The 18,424-nt window shown below is 39.8% G+C and overlaps 1 protein-coding gene across 1 annotated transcript; it reads left to right on the top strand.

Annotated features, from left to right (window-relative positions):
• Positions 1-1,129: 1,129 nt before the first annotated feature.
• On the top strand, positions 1,130-9,813 carry SPTY2D1 (SPT2, Suppressor of Ty, domain containing 1 (S. cerevisiae); the record flags this gene model as incomplete). The annotated part of the gene is given in 6 exon segments (XM_009328605.1): positions 1,130-1,250; positions 2,737-2,840; positions 2,842-4,414; positions 5,218-5,374; positions 6,042-6,119; positions 8,299-9,813. Coding segments are annotated over 6 exon segments (2,130 nt in total), but the record flags the coding sequence as incomplete, so codon positions are not given.
• Positions 9,814-18,424: the final 8,611 nt, after the last annotated feature.

An 18,424-nucleotide genomic window follows, 5' to 3' on the forward strand; every position in this document is an offset into this window, starting at 1 on the left:
GTTAGTATGCTTGTGCAGGGGAAGGGTCTTCACCTGGGCAAGGGTGGTCTTGACCTGTGGGTGTGGGTTTTCTTAGTATTATAATGAAAGCAGTTCACTTCAGGATACCTTAAAAGTAAGTTTTGTTGCCAAGTTGGCCAGCTAAATCTCTACCTTGCCAGGTTGTCAAATAACTCATCCTGTATACAATAGAATCTAGGTGTTCTGGTTATGGTCTAGAGGGTCCAGAGAATAGAGACTTCAAGCAACACAGCCTCGGATAACAAGTAACACAGCAACCCATACGTAACACTAACATAGAGGCTAACTTCTTGAAATCAAGATGTTCTTATAGTTGATTATTTCACAACCAAACATAAAAAGATTCAGTAAAACTTAAGATAATCTTCAACAGTGTGGCTGGATCCAATCTTAGTCTCGGACTTGGTCAATGGTTTATGTCTAATGGAATTATCCATACAATGTTTATAATATTGAGTAGCTACATGGATTAGTAATGTTTCATAATATTAATTCAGTATGTTATCAGTCACTTATGGAGGATCTGTCACGGGTAAGGGATCTTTCTGCCTGGGGTAGGGAAGGATCTCTTAGTTTCAGGTAAGGAATCTCTAACCTTGAGAAGCGTCCCTGCTCAAGGGGAGAGTCATGTGGCATGCTGTCCAGCTGCAATTCAGGGAGAGCTCAAATTGGGCCCAACCTGATGGTAATATCTATAGGGTGAAGTAGTTGGCTGCTAGTCGATAGTATAAACAAGATAACGTCTTCATTTTAGCTCTGGTATCTTGTTCTGTGCTTTGGTTATCTTGCACTTTTGGGTTTAGAAGCCACCTTTCAAAATATTGTCCAAGACACCTTCACTCCCTTGTATGTGAGCCAGGGGCTTTCTAGCTCACAAGTTCACCCCAAGGACATGAGGCCTGTTGCTCCTTAGCCTGAACCAAAGTATGGCTAGGAGAGGAGTCAAGTGTATCCGTCATGAGACTCAGCTTCAGTAGGAATTCATTCTTTGTTTATTCTGTACCATCTCTATGCTTAAAGTTGTGTAACAGTCATGTTTGACTCCTCAGTTTTAAAAACCTTAAGATTTTTTTAATTTCTTAACTTTTCTGACATACTTCTTTGGTCTTTGCAGAAAAGGTACAGTTTGGCTGTTGGTCCTCCCAAAAAGGTTCCAAAAGTCAAGGGTGTAGAGTCTGCAGCAGTGCAAGCATTTCTCAGACGGCAAGAAGAAGAAAAAAGAAAAAAAGGTAACATTCCAAAATATTTCCTATGGGAGTCTTTCATTGACTCTTTGAGACTTTGTCACCTTATTCAAAGCTCTTGCAAATACAGCTACACATCTGTTTCTGGAATTTATGCACATAACTGATCCTGAGGGAAAGCCAGGACTAAGTAAGGACTAGGGATGTTTGCATGCTTTCCGAAGGAGTTAAATATTAATCAGCTACACTAGCATTTACTGTTGGAGATCAAGAAGTAGTTAAGGTGAAGAGATATTGCAATAAACCATCTGGACTTTTGATAACTTAATTTTGAAAAGCTTTATCCGTGTTGAAAAATGGTAAGAGTTGCTGCTGTGTCTTAATCTAGTGTATCAATACAGTCTGAATTTTAAATTTGTATGGCAGAGGCTTTGTTCGAGCTACATTTTTTCCTCTGTATTATATTTCCTTTAAATAGCCTATAGAATAAACTAATACTGCATTGCTTCTGTTGTTAATGTTTTGTTAAAGGTAACCAAATCTGATGGACTGGATGGCCCAGGGTATTCCTCCTCTCCTGGGCCAGTCATGAGCCTGCTTCTTATCCCTGCTGCCAGCTGCAGCCAGAAGCAAGACTGCGCATGAATTCCACATAGGCATGCATGCACTCACATTCTGTACAGTCACAGCCCTTGACAATAGAATAACATAGGCAGGGGGTGGTACCTTTACAAGCACCCACAGCATGAGTAGCCTAATCCATTTTCTAGGAATTGATGCTTTTCCTGAGTCTTTCTGATATTTGGCCCCCATTCCCTTGGTCTCTCCAGTATCTGGCGTTCAGAGCTATCATTCTATTCACCAGCTAGTTCAGCCTGAATTTTGTCAGCAGATCAAACACAGACTCAAGATAGAGAGCATACTTACGCAGAAAATAGCTAAAAACAATTCAGTAAGAATATAGGACAGACTGTGGAGATAGGGCACAGGGCTCTACCAGACAAATGTAGTGACCAGCAGCTTGCTTATCTGCGGCTGGCTGCTTCTGTCTCTCCCCTACACTCCTCTACACACACACTCAGCCTGTTTTCCAATTCTTATACTCCAATACTCTTTTAGTCCCTCACTTTCCTCATCTTCCCTTAAATATCTGATTGTAAATTCTGTACAGTCTCAAAATTCTCTTGTTCAGCCTCAGAACTCCTTCCCTTACCCAGAGATCCCATAAGTCCTGTGCCTCCTCACACAGTAATTCTCCTTAGTTTGCATAGCATTCTGGAGAGCTTCTTCGGCTGAATCACCTTAGTGGGTTTTGCAATAGCAGCATTTGACTTAATGGCTCGCCTTTGTCAGAGTAGCTGATTAAGGTGGGTTAGCTTGCCCTGTTGGCAGACCCCCGATCACTGGTCTAAATTGAATAGCTGTTAGCCAGATATCCTTAAACTACTGTCCTAAATGGTTTATCAGTTTGGAAGGAATTGAAATAAAAAGTAGTGCTTTTGCATAACTTTCTCCTGGTTTTCTTTTACAGCACTGGAAGAAAGGAGAAAAAAAGAAGAACTCTTGGCTAGACGTATTGAACTGAAACATGACAGAAAGGCAAGAGCTATGGCCTCACGAACAAAGGATAATTTTTATTGCAATAATGGCTTATGGCTATAATAGCATTCCTGTTGAAGAGAAGCCTAAAAAGAGGAGGACTTGTGAGAATGTCGCTCAGGCCCCAGAGGCTGAGTATGCAACAGAAGATGAAACTGAGCAACTCGAATACAGTCAGACTGAATCTGAGCATGAGCAAGAAGAATATGAAGAGAAACCATCCAAAGTTGCAGTGAAACCAAAGGCACCTCCCAAAAGTGCACCAGCACCTCTGAACTTTGCAGAGCTCTTAAGGCTTGCTGAAAAAAAACAATATGAACCAGTTGAAATAAAAGCAGTGAAAAAGGTAGAAGAGAGACCCAGAACAGCAGAAGAATTGAGAGAGAGGGAGTATTTGGGACGTAAAAACAAAAGAGCAGAAATGCATAAGAAAAGTGAGAAGGAGATTAAGAATACAGGGATATCCAGTTCTTCAAAAAAAGTGACTTCTCAGAAGGAAACTGTAAATGCAAAACTTAACAAAAGCTCAGTAGATAAACATTCCACACCAAAAGGCAGTCTGTCATCTTCTATGAGTGGTACTGATAAGAAATCCAAAGCACCAGCATTGACTGAAAAACACTCATGGTCATCACCTTCCTCCAGATCTGATCAAATGGAAAAAACCTCACAAAATGGCTCCTTAAGAAGCTCTACTGGTAGCAGTCATAGTAAATTACCTGTCAATGGTACTGGAAAGTCTGGCTCAAGCTCTCATGTGCCACCCTCAAAGCCAGCGGCCAATGGGGCTCAGAGGCTACCATCTGCTAAAGAATCCAGCCTGAAAAAGTCTGCCCATACAAAATCAGGAAGTGCTGCGGCCCTTCAGCATGGAATCAACTCCAATGCAAAACGATCAGGCAGCAGCTTAGGAAAAGGAGGACCTGGACATCCAGGTGGCAGTTCAAGTGCAGGACCTGGACGATTGAGCAGCAATTCTGGTGTGGGACCTGGAAGGCCAGGAAGTGGTTTAAGCCCAGGACCTGGGCGACTAGGCAGCGGCTCAGCTGCAGGACCTGGAAGGCCAGGTAGCAGCTCAAGCCCAGGACCTGGGCGACTGGGCAGTGGCTCAGGCATGGGACCTGGAAGGCTGGCTGGCAGCTCAAGCACAGGACCTGGGCGACCAGGCAGCAGCTCAAGCATGGCACTTGGGCGACCAGGCAGCAGCTTGGGTATTGGACCAGGAAGGCCAGGCATCAGCACAAATGCAGGACCAGGGCGACCAGGCAGCAGTTTGGGAACAGGACCAGGAAGGCCAGGAGTCAGCCCAAGCACTGGACCTGGGCGACCAGGCAGCAGCTTGGGAACAGGACCAGGAAGGCCAGGAGTCAGCCCAAGCACTGGACCTGGGCGACCAGGCAGCAGCTTGGGAACAGGACCAGGAAGGCCAGGCATCAGCCCAAGCACAGGACCTGGGCGACCAGGCAGCGGCTTGGGTACAACTGTGAAACCGAAGTGTACTGTTGTATCGGAAACTATTTCTTCTAAAAACCTAGTCACAAGACCTAGCAACGGACAGATAAATGGAATGAGACCTTTTCAAGGGCATAGACCTGTGTTTCATCCACAAGGTATAAAGTTCTAGAGCAAATAATTTTTTTCACTTAGTTATGTGTTTTGTATTTTTTAGGTCTGAGTTGAGGTCACTGAGGGCCTTTGACAATTATAGATGCAATTAGGAAGACTTGGACAAAATACCATAGTTGCCTTTTAAAGAGTGCATTTAACAGTAGAATGCTTTTTTCTGCTTTGCAACTTTTCATTTATTTTTACCTATGCTCATATTCCTTGAAATACAGGCCTGGGGTGTGAAGTATTACATGAAAGAAAACTAAGCAGCCTGTGATGGATGTTGGTATACGAATGCTGTTAGAAGGAAAAGAATTGAAGGATATACTCCCTGCATAGCTTAATTATGCTTAGTCTTTAAAATTTTGTAGTGTCTTAAATAACAGATGCTTAAAGTGGTACATGAAAATTAAAACCACACAGCAAACCTGTGACTAATATTTAAGTATTTTGGCAAATTCACCTTATCAGTAAGCAAGCAGTTCTAAAAATTTATTTCTGATCAGAAACAAGCAGCATGGACTCAGCAAATTAGTGCCTAGAAAACCCTGAACAAGAACATAGACTTCTGTCTGGTGGTTTCCTCAGGATGCAGTTGGTGATACTGATGTGTAATCTTATATAGCACAACTTAGAGGAAGTATTTCCTTTTACTGAGTTTGAGAATAGCTAGTTAACTTGAGGCAAAAGTTTTCCACCTTGAAGCCCAGAGCTGTAAAATGCCCAAGGTATAGCAAGGCATAGTTAAATTAATGTTATATTAATGTTATTAATTAATTAATTTTTTCACTCCCCTGTCATTTAGGTCTTGGAAGACCACCTATTAGTTACAAAAGACAAATAGAAGATGATGATGATGATGAATATGACTCTGAAATGGATGACTTCATTGAAGATGAAGGGGAACCCCAGGAAGAAATATCAAAACATATTCGGGAAATATTTGGCTATGACCGGAAAAGGTAACAAAAATGTCAATTTTAATATATTGCAGAACAAGCAACAGAACAACAGAAACTAATACAGTTCAACAAATACAAATGTTTTAGGAATAGGGGAGGTGCTGGTATCCAAACACGGTTTTACACTGCAGAAATTTAACAAGCATTAGAGCTGCTTCTGTGCAGAAGGGACCTTGAATTTTCATCCTGCCTGGCATGCTCTTCTGGGGAGCAATAAAACTTGGTGCAATGGGACATAACTGGAAAATCACACAGCTTCTTCAATGTCTGACCTGTGTAATTCATAGCAACTCTTTCCTATTATTGGGTGTTAAAATGCTTTCTATAGCAGTCTGCAGTATTTCAGAATTCATCAAATGTAGCTGCCTGAATATGAACTGCTGATGCAATAGTAGTAGCTGTTCTGTAAGAGGATCTAACTTGGTATGACTAAGAACTGCTGGAAAATGAAGGGTCTTATTTGGCTTATTTAAATATTTCCCTCTTGTCTGACAAGAAGGTATAAGAAAGCAAGCATTTTAAAGCCTTGTAACTTAGATTCTTTCAAAACATTAATATCTGTGTATGACAAGGTAATTATTCTTTCTAAGAAGGGATGTGAATTCATAACTTAACTGTACATTACCATGTTTTTTTAGTGTGCTGAAAACTAATATTTAATTTCCAGATACAAAGATGAAAGTGATTATGCCTTACGTTACATGGAGAGCAGCTGGAGAGAGCAACAGAAAGAAGAAGCTAGGAGGTATGCATGGATTTAAACTCAGATAGAAAGTGGGAGGTTTGTTTATTGCCCAAGTCATGGGGCTAAGTTAGAGTGGATATTTGCTTTTTATAGTAGAGGTAAATAAGCCTTACCATTTTTTATAAGAAAGCTTAGGTAAAGACGAAACTCAGCCAGCCAGTGGTGGGTACAGTAAATAAATCTTGCATGTTCATTCTCATGCATCACAAACTTTGCTTGTAAAAAAAAAAAAAAAAAAAAAAAAAAAAAACCACAAACCAAAACCAACTTATGCCCAAAAATCTTTTTAAAAAAAAATACTTCAAATTTCAGTTGTAATGCTAAACCCTTCAATTTGTCCCAAACATTACAATATTCTGATAGTTTGAGGACTGGAAGGAGATTTATTTGTTTTTATCTATATGTGTGTGTGTATATTTCTATGTATGTATAAAAAGTACTCTGCAAACTTTTGTAATCAGTGATTTCAAGCATGAAGATCATATTTTCATATTGGTTTTGACCATTGGTTTTGGCCTCTAGACCTGCACAATTCTTATGTCGCTATTATAGAACCTGGTGTTCATAAACGGATTTTCTTTTTGGTTTTTAATGGCTGGTGGAACAAGCTTTGTGAAAGTTAAGAGGTTTTTATAGATAATGGAAAATATTGGAATATACTGAGTTACCAAATTTTCTTGTTCTACTGAAATGTATGTATTGTTATTCAGAAGGTGCCTTGAGCATTGGAAACTTGCATCTTTTTGAAGTTATAGTCAGGGTCCTTATTCTTTCTTGCTCCTGGGGAATAGATGCAGTTCATGTAAAGCTATAGTCTGTTAAATGGAGTTAGAGGAAACAGCTGGAATTTTACAGTGATATTGCTATTGACTGAATTCTCTGTTGAAGATGTAGAGTGAGGTTTTGCAGAGTTGAATACCTGGCTAACTTTTAACTACACATGCTAGAATAAAGGAAGGGGAGATAAGAAACTTGAGTAAAATTGAGTGTAACTATTTTCAATGCTCAACTACTTTTCACTGAGTGTTTGGTTAAAAGCATTGTGACCCTTGAAATGAGGAACTTTTTCCAACCAAGCAAGCCCACTAAAATTATAGTTGTTAAGTTCTAAGTTGAAAAATGATGCTTCAGCCAGAGTTTTATCACATAGATCCTTGATGTGTGTGTTTCTATTCTTAATTTGGATGACTGCAGTTTCCTGAATTCAAGATGACTCTGCTATGCTTGTTTAGGCATAAAATCCATTTTAGAGCCTGTGCTGGAGCAGTTTAGCCCAGAAGAGTTGAATCCTCATTGTCGTGTGGTTGAACCTTTTGCATCGACGTGCATGCTACACTGCCTTATGTTGCTTCATAATGAACTATGGATATACAAATGCACTTGGTAGGGCTGCAAATGAGGCAGTAGCTGGTCATGAAATGGTAACTTTGCCACATCTGTTCCAGTATCAAATTAGCAAGACTATCCAGCCCTTATTTACTGAAGAGGAGATCAGTGATTGCAGACACTGTTTTAAGTATCACTTTCAACATACTGACTTCTAGGAAGCTGAAGAAGTTATGCAGGGACGTAGCTAGAACATGCTGTATTAGCAGAGTCTCTTCCATGGAGCTGTTCACCAGAGTCGTGGCAGCTAGATGGACTGAGGGTGGAGCAGTGTTGGGCTTGTAGCTACCTGAATGGTGCCTCAAGCCAGGAAGTTGCAACAAAATCTTTTGCTTCTTTACTGTTTGACATATCCATTCTCTCCCTTGCCAGTGTAAAAGGCTTAGGTGGCTCTCAGAGAAGTTGATGAGAGTCAGTCCTGCTATGACATGTATGTAAGAGTTACATTGGCAAGAAATGATGGATGTGTTTCAGCAGCTTCTTTTTGGGGAAAAAAATGACATTTCGTATTAAAATCAGTTTTTTTTCACAATCTTGATTTTTTTTTTAACAAACGTTTTAAATAATTTTTCCCTCAAAAGATTTTATTCTAATCTAATGATAAAATCTTGATTTCTTTTTTTAAAGGTGTATTCTTGCTGTAATTAAGGAAAATTTATGGTGGTTGAGCTGATCTAAAATTTTTGCTCAAATCAGCTGTAATAATTTTAGGATTGTTTTTCTTGGGGGAGGGGTAGAAGTCAAATTTCATGTTTAAGTAGCAGCGTGTAAAGGATTTCATCTTATTTGGCAGCTTGAGACTCGGTGTTCAGGAGGACTTAGAAGAATTGAGACGGGAAGAAGAAGAATTAAAACGCAAGAGACAGTCTAAGAAGCTGAGGACACGTTAACTGACTTATGGTGTTGATTTTGTTCATGTTTCTGCTACCCTCTGCCTCCATACATCTCTTATTCTACTTCAGTTTCCATTTGCTTGTTAGAGGGCAAAAGAATATTTAAAGGGATTAAAGTACTGAAAAGCAAGGCTTTAGTTTGACCTAAATAAGATATTTATTTTTAATACTTGCCAGGGTTGGTTTTTTATGAAGAAATTAATGCACTAATGCATATTATTAAGTGGAATAAAATTAATAGATGTTTCCACTGATTAAACCAGTTCAAGATGCCAGCAGAAATATTGACTAGCTATGCACTGACTCGGAACTGTGGGCCCATATACCAGTAAACCAATTTTGCATTCACTTGAAAGAAAGGAATAGCATTCTTGTTCCCTGATATTTCTTGAGACTTAGAGAAATTGCTTTATATCCTACTGTCTCCCAACCTGAGCCTCAAAGTATTGAAATGTCATCTTCTGTACAGAAGCAGCTTGGGTGTAAATTCAGCCGTTGCCACAGATGTTCAAAGCAATAAAGTGCTGCATATTTTCTGATTTGAGGACCCATAAAAATAATTTGAACCTCTTTGTTTCTGAACAGAAAAGTGCATGTCATTTGCAAACTGTACAGTTAGATATGGCCAAAAGATTATGTTGGCTTTTGCTGTGTCTGGAATTCCAGTGCCAATCTAATTCAGTATGATAAATACACACCCTGAAAACAGGAATTTCTAGTGTTTGTATGTAACTTGTGCTTTTGGGCTCAAGCGTATGCTTGGGAATTTTTTTCCTGCCCTGTAAATCTTCACATTTGTTTAACAGCTTCTGCTGCTTTTACAAATTGTGTATGGTGCACGTGTTTTTTCTTGCATTAAACATCCGATGTGTTAAATGATTTAAAATGTGAAGCAGTCATTTATCTAATTAGGTTTACTATTTAGAAAGCGCATCAGAATTAAGTTTTGTTAGAATGTATTTGCAGCTCTTCAATATTAACAACTTCATGTTAACTAGTTAATACTTGTGATTAATTTAATCAAACCAAAAATCTAAAATGTTACGTATAGCAGGAGAGTTAGTTCAGTTACTTACCTTAATGCCCATATTTGCACATTATTTCTAACTATGCACTTAAAGACTGTTTCTTTCAGTAACTGAATTTGTTTACAATCAGCACAGGGTTCATGTAAGTCTGCAGGAGTTGTACTGAGTCTGAAGCTTCAATCTGGTGTTGCATCTACTTAGATTTCCCCAGGTTGCCCTTCAAAGCTCACCAGTATCACTACTCAGCTTTGCCTCAAGCTCCAGGATTCCACCGATAGTACCTCTGGCTTCAGCTGCTGAGGCTGTTATGTTTTAATGCTAGAAGTACTTGGAAAAGTACAAAAAGGGCTTTGGGTGTTTGGGGGCGGGGGGGGATAAAGGAGTAAAAAGGAAAAATTCCCTTGTAGGAAAACAACTAAGGAGCCTTTCCTATCGGGGGCTATTCTTAACAGTGCTGCTTCTAGGAAGCAGTTCAGATAGCAACCTGTAAAGGAGCAATCTTGGAAGCTGCTGAAGTTTAAACATCTGACTCTTAATGTAAGAAAAAACAGATTTGCCTCTTTAAGATGTTTTCTGTCAATGGTGTAGCATTTCACTGCCTCAGTAAAACACTGACATGAGTAAGCTATTGGGATAGATTCTATAAACTAATTCAGTATTAGCTGACAGGGAGCCCAGATGAAGACACCATCGTTGCTCCTCTGGATTTTTAACTTTCTGTATTAACTAACAAAAACTGTTTCTCAGTGTATTCCCTTGAGACCATGCAAGATAGTGTAACCTCACTGCCTGTCTAGAAGTGTGCTGTATTCACTCTGCTTCATTGGGACCATCTAAAATTTTCTGTTGTGGTTCCTAGAATTATCCATTCAAGACAATGAACACTGGGACCATGATCAAGTTACTGGGCTTTTTTTACTTTTTACTTCTTTTTAGCCAGAGAAAGGCTCTAGGTCTGTCAACCCAGACAGCTGTATCAGCTGTGAGCAACTTCTTGCCTGGCTGGGGAAAAAGTCTCTTATGAAGCAAAAGAAATATATTAATTCAAAATTGGTTCAGTTGGGAATTAAATCTGCATTTCAGATACATATAGGTTAAATAAAACCTGATTATTTCACCTCTTTCTGATTATTTAACCATGCAAGATCAGTTAAATTTCTTAATCTGTAAAGCACTTTGTCATTTGTCTTAGGTGGTGACTGCAATGTACTCTGCTAGCCTCCCTAAGACACTGTATAACTGTTTCTTCACAGAGTGGTCATTGCTTAAATTTTGTCTATTTCATATGAAAAATTATTCAAGGACACATTTGTAATTCTACAGTCAAGAAGTACTTTCCCATAATTGGCATGGGATGCTAATGGTTTTCAAATTTTGTACAAATGTTTGGGTTTTAATATGTTTGCATTTGCTGCATATTTGTAAATTCGCCAGGAAGGAACTAAATTTTTGGTTTTTAATTCCTGACCTTGTATCCAAAATAATTTTTACTGTTTGCCAGATCAATAGTATTAATCTAATGAGAGTACTTCAGTACTTGTCCAAAGTGCATCTGAATTTGAGGTTAAAAAAACTGGAAGAACGCTTATATTGGTTTATGAGAATCTGATGTTAAGCTAATTATTTAATTGTATTTAATGAAATTCTGGTTTGTTTTTTAGATTTTTAATTCACTGTTTGACAATGTGCCTTTTTTACTAAATTGTGTCAAAAAATAATGAATGTAGGAGTATAAAGAGGTTGGTCAGTTTCTGCTATCTCAGATTCTATATCCTTAAACTTGATAGTGTGAAATGACGTACTTTTCTTAAAACCCTTCCAGGTCTGGCTTTGATTGCACAATTACAGCAGCTACTTCTTTACTGCTAATGCTAAATCAAATGAAGGGCACTTTCTATTGATGACTACTTTTTGAAAATGTCTTGTATTTACACTTGAGCTGTATTTCCCTTTACAGCGATGTCTTTTGGAGGCCAGGGTTTTGCATATCACAGGAAGCCTTAGCGTGCAACTCTGTGCTGTGCTTTAAAATAAAAATCTTTCGAGAAGTATGAGATCTCTATGGAAATCTGGATTTATTTTTGTGTAAAGCCCAAAATATTGTCCAGGAAAACTAATTTTCTATTTTTTTTGCATTTTGTAACATAATCTACTAGCTGATGCATATTTCTAGATATAGCATATTTCTGGAGACCAAAACATGTCAGAAAATAAATATATGGAGAGACTGGTGTTTAAATTGTGATGAATGTACTTCTATTTATTTTGGTGAGTGGGTGTGATGCAATATTAAAGTGTTAGTGTGTAAATAAGGGTGCTTCTAGTTTTAGCCGATGATTTGATTTTTCTTTGGGGATATCATTTGTGCACAATGTCTTTTTACACAATGTGACAAATCAGGTTAAAAACTCGTACATAGCTTAACTGTTTCCTGGTGCTGTCAAAAAAGTGTATACTTTTGCACACACCAAATGCATATAAGTTTTGCAGAGTATGTATACAATAAATTACAGGCATTAAAAATTTTACTGCTATTTCTCATTGGTTTACTTTATGGAAGATTTTTTCAGAATTATTTTCTGCTGGTTTCCTCTGAGCTGTCGCATACAACAGCATTAGGCTGAATGTTCTCCAAGAATTGTTCTCTTGTTCTCATGCAGCCAGCAAGAATGTATGAAAAATTAATAGAGTTACTTAAGCATTCAGAAGAGATCTGAAAATCATTGGTGTCTCCTGCAGTTTAGGCTTGTGACATAATACATATTTGGAGGTACATGTATTTTAGAATGGTAATATACACAAGCATGCCAGTTGCCTTTAATCTCCTCCGTTTAGAGTGTGGTGTTTCATCCTGCTGTTTCATAAGCAGCGTCTTTCTCGGATTCTCTTATTCTCATGTAAAGAATCTGAACCTCTTGCTGTCTCAGTGGAACGGTTTACCGCCTCAACAGGTGCAGGTAAATACCAGTGACTGTTCTGATCAGCTAGTGTTGCGACCCGCTTCCAAATAGATAAATGAATACACATCAAAGTGAGCCCTTCTGCCTTTCCTTTGAAACAGTAACGTTTGCACACTCTTGTGCTTAAAAAAAACCAAACTTTTTAAAAATCATATTGTGAATTAGCATTTAATCAGTGTCCTATGAGTACCTTGTTTTGAAGGCATGAAGTCTTACCTTGTTTGGAATTACCTTGTATGGAATTCCCTTGAGATTTTTAATGTATCTTAATAGCTGTAATCAGTCATTATTTCAAAGCAAATATATTCTGTTCAGGTGGAGGGTGATTCTACATTGAGTTATTGTCTTAATCCAGCCAGTAAAGCCATACTTCTCTGGAAGCAATAAAATTATTTTACTCAGGTTTGGAAAAAATAATTACAAGTTTCCCCTGTTTGAGGACAGTTTTTAGTTGTAATTTATTTGAAATAACATTTTAGTTCAAGACAACTGCAGTTCAGTCATCCCATAGATAGCCTTTTCTCACCACTTGAAATGCATAGGCAAACATTTATTTTCCATGAGCCTAGGGATCTAAACAGCCTTTGACACATGCTGAACATGCTTTGTGGGATGAAGCTGAAGGCAGAAGAGGTTCCTGAAGTAATGAAACATGCCACCGGTTTAGTCCTAACTTCTCTGTCCACAACTCATGAATGGTTTTGTTTTCCCAAACCATCTGGTGCTTAATTTGCTTTGGGATTTTCTCTGTTTGGTCCTTCATGGGAGTCTTGGTTTTTACCTGTATTCTTTTCCCTGCACTGGCAAATCATAGATTTTTTTATATGCTGGGTGCAACTTCTGCCCAGTTTCTCAACATTCCTCAGTTGAGGAAAGGCAAGCATCTGATGCCATCTCCTATCATACTGTGTGTGAAAGTTGATAACAATTGACAATTTAAAGACAATCAAGAGCTTCGGTGGGGTGTTTTTCCTGTTAAAGGAACAGGCTTGATTATGACATGAAAAACACTTGAGTGTAGTGTTCCAGATTTTATAGTACACTTCGAATAACTATGAGAGCATACTTATGCACACACTGAGTGTAAAAGGATGTTTTTGAGTGCCTTACATGTACTTCTCAATGTATTTAACCTCTTTTGTGGACTTCTTCATGAGAGGTAACTAGCTTCCTTGAATGATACAACTGAGGATATATAATGTTCGTTATGGGTCTGTCCTCAACTCCCTATCACAGTAATTCTCCTCCCTGCCAGCTTCTTCTAGCTCTTGTGTTGCATGAATACTTCGTGGTCCCTCAGCGCACCCAGCATGTCATGAGATGTGTCCAGACAAAGAAGAGCACTACACCTGTCGATTGACCTGCTGCTCTGCAACTGATAAAGGAATCTGCTTGTCGTTATTTTTGCACAGGAGGGGCACTAATGTGAGTCAATCCACTTTATCTGGTTATGGATTTCTATAGAATGTGCAGGAAGTCTGTTTTTGAGACCTCTACAGCAGTGTCAAATGTGACTGTAAATGATGCGTAGACAGGCAGCCTGGTCACGTGAGGTGAGTCTTCAGAGTTCATGCAGAGTGACACCCTCTTCCCCCAGCCAAAATGAGTGAACCAGCAAGCCCTTCATTAACCTGGCTTCTGTTTGCTAGCTGCGTGTACAAAGGGATCGCGGTGATGGCAGTGTATAGGGTGTGATGTGGCCCAGGGCTATGGGGAGCCCTGTTTATAAGCAGTGTGAGAGATGCTGAAACTTGCAGGAGAAATTAACTATTTTGTGGAAGACTATTCACTGCCGTATGCAGTTGGTAATGAGGTCAGATGTACGTCAAAACTGCTGGTTTAAATCCAGCCTTGGTTGGATGGTGCTTTTAAGCTGATAGTTATGACATATAAAATGGTCACAGTGTAGTTCACACACACAGGTGACTTATTCTTTGTTCAGAACAAAGGTGAACACTTAAATAAAAAAATGCTCTTACTCATGATATTTCCAGAGCTGAAGCCAGTTTGGGTTTTGTGAGGAAACTTGCTCCTGCCACTTGTGTTGCAGTGGGTCTTCATTTATTCCCCAAACTTCAGTATCTGGGACAATCACTTGAGCATATTTCAGAAGTGCAAATTTTGCCCATAGCATTTAATATTTGTAAGTTCAACTTGTAATTTCCATTCCTCTTAATTTGGACAACTCATAGTATGCAAGACTTTCTCCACTGGAGAAAATTCTTTGAAACGCTTCCTGAATTGCAGTTTCATGTTATTAAGAACCCTTTCCCTTGGCTTTGCCCTAAGCTAGCGTACCTAGAGATGCAGGATTCCCATGGGTAAGCAGAAGAATGAGACTAGTATTTAGAGTATGAAAGTTTAAGACAGTAAAAATGATGCCCTTTTCCTCTTGTGTGGAGCTGAATAAATTGAAAAGCCACATGCTGTAGAACTAGTTCCATGTTCCACGAGACTGTCATTTTATTTTGCCCTCTCCCTTAGCATATGAGAAACTGCAGCCTATTTTCTATATAATTAACCATCTCAACTTTTCTACCAAGTCTCAAAGAAAACATCTCAGTCAGAGACCCGTACTGCTGGCAAAATGCTATGTTTTTTAATACATAGGGTGAGCTTTTACGAAGAAGGAGTTGTAATAAAATAAGAATTGGATGTATTGCTTGATAAATGCCACTTTGGGGAATTTTCTGTATCTTGTTTGGTAAGAATACATGCAAAATGCTATGGCCTCATTTGGAAGAGCACAGTGTTACCAGTCGCACTGGCTTTACCAGATTACTTGTGTTGAAAGTTGATACGCATTTGCAAACTTTTTTAGAGCAGAGACAGTGTTGGATAATATATGACTTGATCCTGAAAGCTAAGTTTCATATTTTTATCTCTAGAAATGATATAAACTTAGAACTGACACCAAATCAAAGAGCTGTTAGTCAAAACTCTGGCCAATAGACAAATAGAATAAAAGAACGAACCTTTTTGTAGCAGATTAAGATTTAGTATGTCCAGTAAAGGACATCTCACCACTGTCTTGCAACCACCCACGGATGGTGTAAGGCAGGACTGCATTTAACAGAACACCTTCATTGCTCATGGAGCTATTGGTATGTCTCCATCTGGCCGTGTTCAATTTCAGCACTACCCTGAGTGCTTCTGGCCTGCTGATTGAAGCGAGTGTGTAAACGTACACAGATGAAGTAAATAACCGGCAGAAAATATCTTCAGAAATGACAGTTGTACTGCTGGCTTTCTTACTTACTGCTTGGGAGGTGCTGGGCTACAGAAGTTGAGAGCTAGCTTCAGAAACTGAAATATTGAAGGGAGCTGTAGTAACGAAAGGTAGAGATCAAGTGACGGAGGGGAGAGGAACCACCAGAGGACAGGTACAGGGTGGTACATGGGGTAGCAAGGCTGTGTTCTCTGTGGCCAGAAGGTTAGCCTGCTAGCAAGATATTTCATTGCCTAGAGATTAGTTGGCATTAGGATCTGTTAATTTAATACGGAGTTATTCATTGCAAATGATGTTTAGAGCAGATTTTGAGTCAGAGGACACAGACACAGCCCTGAATTTAAAGGAGAGTTTGAACAGTGAGTACTAAAAAATTTGTATCTGTATTTTGGGTGCAGGCTTAGTCAAGGGCCTCTAAGCCTTGCACAGAAATGGTATTACCACTCTTATTCTTGAGTTGAGATGATAGTGGTGTGTCACTACCAAGGGTATGTTGTTATTGTTCTGGTGTCTATGATTATTTTGGTTATGTATGCACACAGAGATTTTTAAAAGTCTTTCCAAACACCTGACCTACTAATAACCGTAAATATCTTATCAGACTTCCATAGTTGTTTTTACTGTGAAATAGGGAGACATTAAAAATTTAAATGCTTGAGACTAAAAATTTAAAAGGAGTGCTGTATTCTCAAACATTAGTCTGTGCTAGGACTTTTGTGAAACAAAATTATTTTCAAATTATCTCTTAAAAGGGTTTAGATATCATGCAGATCATTCTGTAACGGCTCATCATAGGGTTCACTATGTGTCCACCCTCCAAAAAAGCATGTAGCCACAGAGTCTGTAGGAGGCTGGGGTGAAGGCAGCTGCCATTGCATGTGTCCCAGACCAGAGCTCTCGGGGTCCCAGTAAAGCTTTACGTTTCCTGTTCCTCCTACCACAAAACCCAGGTTGCCCAGAATACTTCCCCCTGTTTACAGAGGGTCTCTACCACAATGCCCACTGCCCCAGAGAGTGCAGTGTGCAAGGTTATACTGGTGACAGTCCCAGAGACAAACTTCCTCCCTCCCCTCTTCAGGGCAGGGGCTTCTCTGGGCTGGTGGGGTTAGGGACACAGCACCCAGGACACTGCTGGCCTCGCATGTACAGTGCAGAGTAGGGCCAGGGGCTTGGAGGTGATGTGCCAGGTCACTGCTGCTGTTTCACGCATCCTGCCCTGCAAACACTCCCCCGGAGGTCAGCAGCTTCTGCACAAATACGGGCCCCGAGGAAGGGTAGGACCAAGCAAAGTGAGACCACCAGGAAGGAGGAAAGGCAGTCCTCACTATATCTCCTTCTCACAGAGAGCCAGTCCATGGTGAGTTTCGCATCCTACCCTACGTCTCCACCCATTCAAGAGGTCCCATAACCTTTTCCCCCTCACGCTGGGGTTCACAAAGCCCCAGCTGGGGCAGGGGGGGAGTTTTGCTCCCCATTTGCTAGGGGCTGAGTGCCAGCCTGGCTTTTCCACCACTCCCACTTCTGCTGCAGCCATGGGACACTGTCCTCCTAAATGCCAAGCTATGGTTTCTACTTCTGGATGGGCTTTCACAACCCTGGATACAAGATGCTGTTGTGAATCCACCCAGCTGGGATCCTCAAGTGCAAGAAAGACCAATATGTAATGGTCCTAGCATCCTATCACAGAAAAAGATAAGGTCCGTCTCTCTTCTTTAAGCTGTCTGTTACTATCTCCTTCGTGAAACTTAGTTGCATGGAATGTGGACAGCTGGAAACTGAAGTATCTGCTCTACATTATACATCAGCCTCTGATATGGAGAACATCATATCTTAATAAGCAATATTTTAAAATAATCAGATGCTGATTCATTGAGAAAGCCCAAAGGGCCAGAAAGCAGATCCTCAGTGTGTGTAAGTTATTGTAAGTCTGCTGAACTACAGCAACTTATTCTGGCAGAGGGCCTGTGCTGCTGCTTGAAGAAAAGCATGTATCAGGCTCTGCCTTGTTAGTGGAGTGTGCAGAAACAGCTTAAAATCTGAAAGTGTTCTTTTAGGAATTCTGCTAGAGGCATTATGACCTTCTTTTGCATAAAACAGCTAACGACTTTGCAGGGATGTAGATTTATTTTTAACTTGCCTTACAGTACTTGTCCTTCAGTATTATTCACAAAACAAATAACATCCAAAAGGTAACGACCATTGTACAACTGTTTTCAGAACTTCATTACCAAAGAGGGACTGTGCTTGCTGGGCAAATGATGTGTAGCACGTGCTGGAATGTGCAATGCCAATTCTCGATGGACTGATCCTGAGCGGTCCAGTTTTGTGGCTTTCCTTTGAGGCTGTGGTACTCTCCAAACTGAACACTTGAAATTGTAAGGTCATTCATTATGTCACAGACAACAATTTCAGCACAGAAACAGAATGGCATCAGTAAACAATACATATGATGGAAAAACTTGATAAAAGGTCGTTCTCAGCCTAATTATTTTCTGCTATGGCTGTACCAACAACAACCTGTCCTCTCGGTTACTGTCTGCCTCAGGCCTCACATCAGCGAGGGAGGAAAAAATTGTATGAGCTTTCTGGAGATCTTACTCCTTATAGGAATGTGCTACTCTCACGCTTGGTCTGTTCTGTTATGATCTGGCAGTTTTCTGGTAGGTTATGGGGATAGGACTGGCATTTACCTAGCTGAACCCACTGTGTTTTCCAGTCAGTTGGCAATCAGACTTGCATGGCCCGCTTCCCAAAAGGCAGTTTTCTGCTATCTTTACTGTATGGTAGGGAGGCTTAAAAAATAGAGATG

The sequence above is a fragment of the Pygoscelis adeliae genome, unplaced genomic scaffold (genome assembly GCF_000699105.1).
Source record: "Pygoscelis adeliae isolate BGI_AS28 unplaced genomic scaffold, ASM69910v1 Scaffold166, whole genome shotgun sequence".
Taxonomy (NCBI): Eukaryota; Metazoa; Chordata; class Aves; order Sphenisciformes; family Spheniscidae; genus Pygoscelis; species Pygoscelis adeliae.